The sequence below is a fragment of the Cricetulus griseus genome, assembly GCF_003668045.3.
Source record: "Cricetulus griseus strain 17A/GY chromosome 1 unlocalized genomic scaffold, alternate assembly CriGri-PICRH-1.0 chr1_0, whole genome shotgun sequence".
NCBI lineage: Eukaryota > Metazoa > Chordata > Mammalia > Rodentia > Cricetidae > Cricetulus > Cricetulus griseus.
The window spans coordinates 120,391,410-120,403,531 of NW_023276806.1; the positions used below are offsets into that span (position 1 = coordinate 120,391,410).

General features: G+C 42.3%; 1 protein-coding gene across 3 annotated transcripts in view; it reads right to left on the reverse strand.

The window, feature by feature from the left end:
• Tnik (TRAF2 and NCK interacting kinase) overlaps positions 1-12,122 on the reverse strand; it is a 399,852-nt gene that overhangs the window by 60,540 nt on the left and 327,190 nt on the right. For all 3 annotated transcript variants that reach the window (XM_035451031.1, XM_035451029.1, XM_027392076.2), the window contains exons 15-17: positions 10,176-10,340; positions 6,976-7,215; positions 3,878-3,984 (exon numbers count right to left, since the gene is read on the reverse strand). In XM_035451031.1, the coding sequence (XP_035306922.1) occupies positions 3,878-3,984; positions 6,976-7,215; positions 10,176-10,340 (512 nt within the window). The remainder of the gene's footprint in view (positions 1-3,877; positions 3,985-6,975; positions 7,216-10,175; positions 10,341-12,122) is intronic.

Here is a 12,122-nt window from a genome sequence, read left to right on the forward strand (position 1 = left end):
CTGAGGGGTCGGAAATAAATGTTCAGAGAGGTTCAACTTCAGAATTCCACTCATAACGGATTTTTCTTGTTCACATATTAACTTAGACTACTTGGATTCAAGCATGCAGAAACTTCAAAACTTCCAAGTACATTTCTTTAAATGTGAACTTTTAATGCACACTTTCTCTATTCAGCAAACAATGCTGTTTGCTCTATAAGACAAACACTGAGGGAATATGTGGCAATTATTCTATCTACTTGAATTGTATAAAAAGTCAAAACAAAAAATGAGGATTACAAAGTGATTTTATGTCCAAAGCCTTGGGCCAAGTCTTTAATTAAATGGCTGACTGCCAAAATTCTCTTTACTTTGTTCTCTGATGACATGGCCAATAAGAAAAAAACTAGTCATAAGAAGATATGTTTGGGATGGGACAAGGAATTATTTTCTGAGATTAAACATTTAGTCACTGTTTCTTTTTAGACTGGGTCTTTCTGGCTTAATTTAAATCTTTTCATACTTCAAAAGTACTTGTTTGAGCAAATTTTAATTTTGTTTAAGAAGAACACATGAATCAAAGCTAAATATTAAAGTGCCTAGCAGTTTAAAATAGGAATATTTTTACATGATCAACTACAGTCTTTATTTTGGCATCCAGGAGCAGGTGAGACCTGCCTGTGGAGCTTGACCTTAAGCAATGCCCAGCTTCCTGGGCAGAAGACTGTGACACAGCCCACCTTTACCCCCAGAGAGGGAACTGTCAAAAGTATGAAATGCTGCTGTTCCTAGGTGAGTGAGGAAGCATTTGGAACAAGGCAAAGATCAGTCCTACAAACTACAGGGTGAGAAAGGTGGAGACAAAATGGTGTCTTGTCAATCAGTGAGTTAAGAGTTCCCAAGGCAGACTACCAGAGTTCAAATCCCAGGCCTACCACTTCTTCCTTTGACACATTGGGCAATTTGTATGAGTTCTATTTACTTCAGCTTCTCATCTATAAAATGAGGGTGATGAAAGTCATTGCCTCGGAATCACTAATGGTTTAAATAGTTAATATTTGCAATGCTAGCTGGAAAGATGGCTCAGTGGGTAAAGACACATGCTGTCATATCATGGCAACCTAGGTTCAATCTCTGGAACCCCCAGATAACCAAATCCACTAAGGTGTCTTCTGACCAACACACACACACACACACACACACACACACACACACACACACACACAATTTAAGAGTATTTGAAATGGTATGAAAATACTATATCATACATAGTGCTTCAAGAGATATTTAGTGAACACTAAAGTGAATATAAATTGCCTCAGAAACAGACGACAAGGTCCTGAAAGATCTACCCACAAATGCTCACTGTTCTTAGACAGCAAGGGAAAATAGAGAAGTATTCCTAGAGAAGGAAGTGACTTGCTTGTGTTAGCTATACACACTCAAGTGCACACCCTGACTCCAGATTCTTCTATTCAGGGTACTACATGGTTACTATTGATTCAAACCTATTGTTTTCAAATCGTTATGGAGCATCTCAGACTTGGCAGTTATTATATGACATCTTGCCCCTAGGATCTGGGATCGACTGCTATAAGTGGAGGAAACAAAATATAAACATCTTTCTTCTTTGCACATAGCTTGTTTCTTATTCTCATCAGACAAGGAGAACTGCTTTCTCTGGGGGTTCTTCTCTATGTTCTTCTCTACTCAGGGACTAGGGGCCTACTTTGCTGAAGTATTACCATCTTGAACTCTGCCTGGGTTCCTAAGTTATTCATAAAGAAGAGAGAGCCTTGCCATTTAAAAATAATGCCTGTGTACATGTATGTAGAGTTTGTGTACATGTGGATGAGTGTATACATGTGTGTTTATGGAGGGCAGAGCACAACCATAGGAGTGCTCCACCTCTTTTGAGACACGGTCTTCATTGGCCTGGAGCTTACCATAATTGGTTTAGAATGGATGGCTGAATTTGAAGCCTCAGTAGCCACCTGGAAAGTGCAGTGGTGCCATGTGTAATCCCAGTGTCGGGGAGGCTGAGACAAGAGGATCTCAGGGGCTTGAGGGCTAGCCACCCTAGCTGCAGCAGTGAACTCTAGGTTCAGTGAGAGACCCTACTCAGAAAAAAGATGGAGGACCATCGAGAGAGATACTGGACATTGATGTCTCCACATACCATGGAAATCTTGTGGGGGTCAGAGGACAACTTTGTGGGTTCTCCCCTTCTAATTTTGTATGGGTTCTGGAGATAAGCTCAGGTTGCCAAGCTTATGCAGCAGTTGTCTTTCACCACTTCTAAGAGCCATCTCACCAGCCAGTGATTCACATTTCAAGTGCTGGTCATGTGGAGGTGAATGTTGGCAGAAGCAAGAGTGTTTTGCAGATTGTCTTACATGAAGAGATGGGGCATCTCCATGCTCTCACCCCAAATCTTTGGATGTGCATTGTAGGTGGAAAACTGCAAACTCTCAGCTCATGTCCTCTCTGCTGTAAGTAGACAGACCCTGGGGTCTCTCAGGAAGTTTGTATTCTTCGCACAAAATAAAGTACACCCTTACCTTTTATAAGTCACTGCCCATCAAACAACCATTTTCTTAGGCCCTAATGTTGTTAACAACAGCATCTCAGGGGAATTAAATGGCTGCTTGTCACTCGACTGTAACAGCGGGTCATTCTTTTTGGTTGACTGAAAAGTATTTAGGGCTGAGATGATACTTCATCTAAGCAGCCAGATTCCAAGCAACGGACCTAATGAAAATATTCTCCAGGGCAGGGTGCAAAAGATCAGGAGGTGCCAGTATCTGAGGACTTGAACAGAGGGACTGATAAAACTTAGCCTGTGTCCATTGCTAGCATGCCTCTGTGCCCTGACCACAGCACTGTCCAAGTAACCTAGGGTTGTGTGGTCACACCAGCTAGGCACAGATCTGACAAGTTGCAGGAGAACAAGGGGTTCATAGAGTCCTACAATTTGTAACTCCACTTAGAATGAAGCTGGGATCTTCCCCCCAGAGAGATTCTATGTGGAGTGCCTCCTCCTTTTGGGAATGACCCCTTCCTACGGCTTTTCAAGGGAAGAGAAAAGAGAGTGAGATCAAAAGTATTCTGTATACAAAAAAAACCATAAGTCCCCCCCCTTTACTCTCCCCTTTCCCTCTTCATGGTCTTTCTCTCGTCATGAACACAGTGAAGAAGAAAGCAGCCTGTCCTAATGCATCCTTTTAAATGCCCCTGCAGAGGCCACTTGCTATTTTTGTGGCTCCTAAAAAAGGATGCATTCATCATGACAAATCCAAGGGAGACTTGATGAACAACAGCAACAAACAGCATCTGTTGCCACATAAAGTCTGCCCGGATACTGTGCAGACACTGTTTACTTCCCAGCATCCCTTGAGACCTCTGTACCAACCAGTGGAAATTGGATGTACCCTCCTCATTGTAGGGATATGCACTGGATGGAAAAACCTAAAAGAACATAGAGTAAATCATGGAAGACCCTCCATAAGGCCACTGGGGTGATTTCCTGATCAACGCTGGTCTTGTCAGGGCCAAGCTATAGAATTTCTGAGGTTGCTTACTATTTCCAAAGCAAGAGTTTTGTGATGCTTCAGTGGTTCTTGGTGTACATTTCTTGACCTGGTGCTGTAATTTAACTCCAATTTCCTTCTGGCTCCATGAATGGTCTCCAAAGCAATTGGTTGCAATGCCACAACCACATCTATATTTCTAAGCTTGTGCTCAGATCTTAAAAAGCATCAGACTGAAGTTATAAAAGGCCATCAAAGTTGATAGCCCAGGTGACAGATGTACATGTTTCAGAAGTGAAGAAAAGATCAGGGATGTTCTTTAGGAAAGCAGGTATCTTGGATAAGCATGGTGACCTCTGTCCTCTTACCTTGCTCTGATAGGTTGAGATCCAAGTCTGGGGCCCAGAGCACTGCCATTCCCAGGGGAATTCTTCCTGGCTAATGCTGGGGATATAGAAGTTGTTCTTTGAGGCACCTGGAAGAAAATGGGAATTGAGAAATATTTCCCATAATACAGTGCAGGTAAGCTACTCTACAGAAGAACTGCCCTCCACCCTGCAGAGAAACAGGAAATCCTAAACAAAGCCAAAGGACAACCTCCTGTCAAAAGTCAAGGAGGAGTGTTCCATGGCCACTAAGATCATTTTAATCTTAAAAACAGAGATTGCTCTAATGACCTTGATTTACCGAGTCACAAGAAACTACCTCCTCTTGCTTAGACAAGAGTGGTAGCTAGGAGAAACCTCTTTGGAGTGATGCCTTTAGTCCTGCGGTAGAGCTTTAGGTGGGAGCTGAACAGAGAAGGTCACATTTTACTTTGGCTCATCATAACGAACAAATAGATTATGAATTCTAGTGAAAAGCTGGGTGCCATTTGAGACCTTGGACAGTAAGTCATATGCTGGGGAGCCTGAAGAACCTATCACTTTATTATTTACTTTTAAATATTTGTGTATGTGTGAGTCCCTGCTTGTATGGATGGATAACACATATGTGCTGGGTACCCATGGAAGCTAGGAGAAGGCATCAGATCTCACAGAACTGTGGTTGCAGGTAGTTGTGAACCACCCAATGTGGGTGTTGGGAAATGAACCAAAGTCCTCCCAAGAGCAGAAGTGTTCGAATCACTGGGTGATCTCTGCAGCTCTTATCTCTCCTATATCATGAAAACATAGACTGTTATACTTCCTAAGAAAGCTGCTATTATTAAAGACCCCACATGTCTTTTTGTAACTAGTAAATGCTATTTATAAAACAGAATTAATACTGAAAATACTAGAAGAGTTTTGAAATGCCTGTGTGAGTATAATAAGGCTGGGAAGTACAGTGTAAGTGTTAATTACTAACTCAACCAGGAAAAGCAGATAATAGAATTCAAATGTGGCTTCTGTCAAAAGTATACAGACTATGCTTGTGGGGTCAGGTATTATGCAAAGGGAGTCTGTTATTTACAAGAAACACACAGACATTAGTGCAGAGGATGACTTTCAATCTAAGTGTCATCCTTTATCTATTTTGAAAAAATATTTTGTTATAATTCATTTTAACATAAAATGGAATCAAGGAAACAAAACCAAATGTTCAAACTGGCATAACACCTGTTCAAATTAAGCACTACTGCTGTTATTTCCCCATTTTCCTTGTGTAAATAAAAACATTTGTAGAGAAGTTCTCAGTAGATGACTGCACCCTGAGTATTTCCTAGCTTTACACATGTCACCTATAGAGAGTGGATCAGGCTCTTCTTTCAGGTCTCAAGAATTGTCACTGTTTCATTGTCAAAATAATGGCAACCTTGCTAGGATTCCCACTTGAGAGGGAGATGATAACTGTTTGGAAATCATTAAAAACTATTTTATTGTTTCATAATTATTAGTCGTAACTATTATCTCCCTCATAGATTATACCTCGGATACATAGTTAGATTTTAACAGCATGAAGATGAGGACCACAAACACCATGTTTACAACTGTGTTTCTAAAAGAATTAAAAAGCCTTTTCAATTATAAAAAAAGAAACTTCTTCATTTGATAGCTAGCACACTTGTGTGTTGTTTTTATTTCCCTTATTTTCAAGAATCTTACTGAACATTAAAATCATTGCCTGCACTGTCCAAAAAAAAAAAAAAACTACTTTATTTTTTCCTGGGATTAATAGTAATGGTAAGACATTCTAATTATCACAGCTTCATATGCTGAGCTCAGGAGAAAAGACATTCATGGGCCAGGAAAAAAATCTGTTACAAAAATGTCTTAGCATTTTAAAGACATCCAGGTTGACTGTAGACACATTCCAGAACATTCCTGGGAACAAACAATAGTTAAGTAATGTAAAACGAAACAAAAGAATTCAAGGTTGCTCTGTAGTGTGGGAAAGCTAGTCATTTCCCTCTAAAGTTCAATCCTCTGTAATTAAGGCTGGAAATACAGTACTTCTTAGTCTAGAAGGAGCACTTCTCAAGTGGAGCCAACTGAAATGCCTGAAGACCAGGCCAGCCTGTATGTTTGTACATATGTGTTTTCATATGTGTGCACATGAGTGTGACAGCCATGTGTATATATGCCTGTGGAGCCAGGAGTCAATGCTGTGTATCTTCCTCAATATTTCTGCCTCTGCCTGTGTCTCTGTCTGTCTCTGCCTCTCTCTCTCTCTCTCTCTCTCTCTCTCTCTTCTCTCTCTCTCTCTCTCTGTGTGTGTGTGTGTGTGTGTGTGTGTGTGTGAGAGAGAGAGAGAGAGAGAGAGAGAGAGAGAGAGAGAGAGAGCAATTTAGCTAGACTTTCTGACCATGGACCTTCTTGTTTCCACCTCCTCAGGACTAGGGTTATAGATACATGTCACCAAGCCTGGATTTTACATGACTGCTGGGGTCCTGAACTCAAATCCTATGCCTGTGTGGCAAGCACTTAACTGACTGAGTTTCATTTTCCCAGTCCCCAGACCATTTTCTGAACCTTTGAAATCTGGTTGAGTTTTGTGTTGTTAAATGTAAGAGTAAGTGAATTTTCTTTTACTTATTTGGTTTGTTTAGCTATAGATGCAATAATCATCGAAAATACCCACTAATCTATTTTCCAGCATGAAGAGCAGAATAGCTTAGAGTGTTTGGTGTTGAGAGTTCTAACTCTATACAAAGACAAACACTTCCCTGTCACTGAATCTCTGTCCCTGTGGGAAATAAAAGATCAGAAGCTATAAATGACTACCCAAGACTTAACTTAGAGAAGGGACAATGACAATAGACACAGTCATGTTCTCCAAACTGTGAAATGGATGGAATAGTGGTGGGTGCTGATGGTGGTGGCAGCCACAGACACCTCACAACACAGAGGATTCTGATGGTGGTGGCAGTGACACAGACACGCCACAGCACAGAGGATGCTGATGGTGATGGCAGTGACAGACATGCCACAGCACAGAGGATGCTGACAGTGATGGCAGTGACAGACATACAGCAGCACTGATGTACCTTTGGTGGAATATCTTCTTCCTGTCGTAACCAAGAGCTTCGGTCGAACTTTTCAATGCGAGTGGGGAGAGGAGGATTTTCCGAGGTGGGATCTGAGTTCTGGCGTGGCATTTCTACCCTGTGAGAGGTCACATTCAGAGCCTCCTGGAACCCAGACAGGCCCTTTGTGGGTTGCTCGTGCACTGACTGGGAGACGGTCAAGGCAGGTCCCTGGGATTTGACAGCTACCAGCTGCGGGATCTAAACACACAACATAGGGCCAGCATTATTAGAAGCCCATAGGTTGAAGGTACAGAAAGTTCTGTACACAGGAATTGAATCTATCTGAGCTATTGACAGGTGGTTTTCAGTTAGCAATAATTGTACTTGGGACAAGCCAGCCTAACAGGCTGAGACACTCCTGCTATACAAGGCTGCACAGCATGGTTCTCACAGTCCTTCAGAATCTCCAATTTAGAAAATACATAGAGCTAACTCAGGGATCCTGGCAACAGGCTCGGTGTGTGAGCTGGAAATGCTGAGAAGTCAGGGAATAGCAAGGTGGTAGTAACAATAATTACATTTATTCAACATTTCCTGGACAAACAGTAACACAAGCTGTTTTATAAGCTATCCCAAGTTCCTTCTTGTACAGTCCTTAGCTTTGACTTTAGCTACAAGTGTCTTATGGAAGAGGAAATGGTCTAAATTAAATGTCTTTCCTTCTCTGAACTTACTGAGTCCACCCTGGGGTAGACACAACCAGCATTCTTTCAGACATGAGCAATCTCAGGTGGGAAGAGATTAAGTCACACTCTAGATTTCACAGCTGAGCTGGAAGCCAGTGTCCCGCCCCCAGAGCCCATGCATCTGACCTTTGTAGTGTACTCCTTCCTTCCTTATGTGTCCCCCTTCCCACCCTATGTGTACGTGTGTGAGGTGCACACGCATGTTTAGAGGCCAGAGGTCAATTTCAGAATGTTTACCTGGTTTATAGTCTGTCTGACTCTCTCTCTCTCCTCTCTCCCCAACTCTTTCCCTCCCTTCCTCTCCTTCTCTTTCCTTTTTGAAACAGAGTCTCTCTCTGAAGCTCAGGCTGGCCTGGAACTCCATGTAGTTATGACTGGCTTTTAACAACCCCCAGAAATCCACCTGCCTCTGTCTTCCGAGAGCTGGGATTAAAGGCTCGAGCCACACATGGCCCTCACTCTGTTTAATTTGCCAATTTGACTAAGCTGGCTGGCCAACAAGCCCCAAGGATTCTCCTGAACCCACTCCCCCAGTGCTAGTTCACAAGCATGCACTACCAGGCCTGGCTTTTTTTATGTGCGTTCTAGGGATTGAATTTGGCTCCTTACATGGCAAGTACTTTACTGAATGGGCCACCTCATTAGACCCTATAGTGTCCTGACTTGTCCAGGGCTGGCTGTCACCACTGAGAATATACTCCATCCCCCAATATCAGGATGTTTCTTGAGGAGTTATTTCAACAATTGGGCATGCAGTGCTGTTGTTCATGCAGGAATGACTTCTGGAAGTTTCATTTGGCCTCTTAAGAAAAATCACCCATAGGCTGGGCGTTGGTGGTGCACGCCTTTAGTCCCAGCACTTGGGAGGCAGAGCAGGTGGATCTCTGTGAGTTCAAGGCCAGCCTGGTGTACAAAGCTACACAGAGAAACCCTGTCTCAAAAAACCAAAAAAAAAAAAAAAAAAAAAAAAAGAAAGAAAGAAAGCAAAAAGGAAACACCCAAATCAGGGTACAAGGGACCCTGTTACCACCACCCTGCCTATGTACCACTGCACTTTTGAACATTGAAGCTTGCCCTACCTATTTCAAGCAATATTGATTTCCCATTGACTTTGTACAATGACCACTCTTTGGTTGGTAATTCCTGTTGGAATGCTATAGTGACAAGCAAGAAAATCCTAAAGCTTTGCTCTGCTGAGTGTTCTGCATTAGCCAGATTAGACCCTTTAATGCTCATATGGATGTGAATATTATTGAATATGTTAATAACATAAAACAAAGCAATTAACATATCTAGTACAAAACACAAACTCACGTTAGCAGACCATCCCAAGAATACCGGAACACTGAAGGACCCAAAGAATGCTTCCATAGAAAGTCTATACTGCTATTTCCTCATCATTTCAGAAGGGCATTTTCCCACAGTGTCCCCTTTAATAAGGCAAAGGTTCATTATATGGTCAAAGTAGAAGGTTTTAAAAAGAAGGGAAACCCTTGTAAAATGTCCCCTTTTGAAGAGTCTGCAAGAGCGAATTATATACATAAAAAAACAATCAGGGGAAGGTGTGGAAGCTGAGAAATCTTGAATTTTGCTTATTACCACCAACTTAAAACACAAAAGAAGCCTTCATTTTTATCATGATTCTTTTAAGTTCCAGTTCAAACAGTAGTGCATATTTCAAAGGTGACCTGAAAATACACTGGAAAAACCCTACCACAGCTGGGTGCTGGGAGAAATGTAAGAGTTTGTGTGAGAAAGGCTGCATTACACTCCTTCCCCCATGTAATTTCCATATTCTATTTCACTTTGAATTTCATCTTTGCAGAACTTACCAGAAAGCTTCTTTCCTAGTAGTGAAGTAATCTTTCCCCACCAAATATCTTCACACAGTTCTTCACAGCCTCTAAGGGGTACCCGGATCAACCCCGCAAGACTTTTAAAGTCAGACTGCCAGGTCCAACCCCGCCTTGCTGGTGAGCAAGCCTGAGGCACACCCAGGAATATGCATTTTTATGAAGCTCATGGGTGCTGCTGGCTGCTGGTCTGAGGAGCATGCCTGGAGAGCTACAGGCACAGAAGGTACATGCTTATTTCACCAAGCCTATTGAGTTCTCCAGTTCAGATTTCCACCCGTATTTCAATGAAAGGGAGTATAGTCTACTTCAGAGGTCTCTATATGAATGTTAATTCTTCTGCTTGTAACTACAAGAATGCTTGTCCCCGCCCTGCAGCACTTGAATGAGTTTCCATGGGAGCCACTTTACCAAGAAGTGACTTTGAAATTGACTCAAGGTCAATAGCTTTACCTCCCGGTCTATTTTCCTGAGCCTCTCAATCCCGAGGGGCTTCTGTCCCATCTGAATGTCATGCTAAGGGTCTTTACTTCTTAGGTCCTATGCCATGCTAGAATCTTCAACTTTTAACAGGTTTTCCTGGGTACAAGTGCCCACTGGAGCAGAAGAGATAGTATACCTGGGGGTCAACAGGTCTGAGCATTGGTGGTGTCCGAGCAGGCTGAACCCCACTAATGCTGAAGGACTCCGATCTTGGGGGCAGGTTGGGGTCAGAGATCCTGTTGGCAACCTTGTGAGGCATGGCAGGTGAACTCTGTCGGTTTAGTCTTGAGCGCTCTTCTACCTGGATGTCAAAGGAAAAGAAAGTCTCAATGGCTACAAGTTGGTGCTTTTTCTAGTAAGAATTTTCTGTAGTCACCCACACAGGCACTTTTATGTCTCCCTGATGAATTCAAAGAGCCCCAACTTTCCATTTTTGTTTTCCAGCAAGATCCTTTTCTCCTTTCCCTCATTTTCCTTTCTCCTTCTCATGGAATTCTTCCAATAAGCAAACACAGGCAAGACACTTGAGCCCTTGCCCTATTAGTTTGTGTTATTTCAGTTAACTGGGCACTCCAAGTCTGCTAAGAGTTCCTTGAGCCAATATCCTACTAATTAGTCACAAAGCCATGGCATCAGGCAGGAAAATGGTGTGCACTGCAGATAATCCAAGGGGACTATGGTATTCATTGAAACAGTTTAGGGGAAAATAGAAACTTGCTTTGGGTTGACTCAGGAGATGGGGCATTTGTCACACGAGGACTGGAGAGGGAGAGGTGGCACACAGGAACTCTGCTCTTCTTATGCATGCTGGCGATAGGCACGTGGGCGTCCTGATGCTGCTTAATGACATGCCTGTCTTACCCAGACTTCCTGTATCATTTTCTTTTTCTCTTTGGAGTCCTTTCCTTTCAATTGCCTCTCCCTGCTACCCAAAATACACTAATCCTCCCAGGCTTTCGGTTCCCAGCATGGGTGCTGTCGCCCCACTCCCTCTGACTCTCCCCCTGCTGCCCACATTCTAGTCCTTCCTGTCCCCATGACTTTTTCTCCTCCTAACCCATTGCATTTCCTTGTCATGTCTTATTCTCCAGGGTTTCTCTCAGTCTAAGGACTTCCCAGGAGAAGCTCAGAGAACAAGTGGCTCTTTATTATTATTATTATTATTATTATTATTATTATTATTATTATTATATTTGAATTAGAAACAAGATTGAATTACATGACAATCTCAGTTCCCTTCTCCCTCCCATCCTCCCCTACCACCCCCCTAACTAAAACCCTACCTATGTATGTCCTTTCTTCTAATCTACACTTAACTCAACCTTTCTGCTCCCTCATGACCTCTGCATCCTTCCTCTTCTTCCCTTCTCATTCTCGTAGCTCCCTCCCCCCTCTTCCCATGCTCTCAATTTATAAGTGGCTCTTTTTAAACTGATAAAAGTCCATCAGTCAGTCTATATTTATAGCAGCAGATAGACTGTTATAAGGATGACTTGAAAGTTAAATTAACAAGATGGACATCAACAGACAAGATGGAAGACCTTGGTCAACTCCAAAGGGCTAAGACCTTTGTTCGGGGTTTATCTTACATTGTCCTATATTTTTTTAGGGTCAATATAATGGTGTGGCTCTCAAGCATGCAAGGCGATGCCATACACCACTCTCTTCACCCTGCTGGCTCACTAAGAGTGCATCCTTAACTCACTTCCATTGACTCAATATTCAGGTATGTCTGCATATTTTTAAGTGGCAGCTAAGGTTTAAAATTTCTTTTTGCTGCCTGATTGGAAACAAAATTCTAAAGTCCTATTTGTTCTCATCTTCCTTACACTATTTTGATTGTTCTAGAGATAGGCCCAATTTCTTATTCATAGTAAGTCTGTTTTAGCCTCAAACATTTAAATATGCTTCATTAAGCCACAGATTAGGAAACAGCCTTCCTGCCTCTGTGAGGTGTAATTTGAACATCTCTTCCCTCACTATGGGTTTGTGGGGTATGCCCAATTGGCTTCTATTTTACTTTGGTTTTGAAATTCTAAGTCCTAGAAATTCACTACACACCAAATTACACTAGCTACAAAAG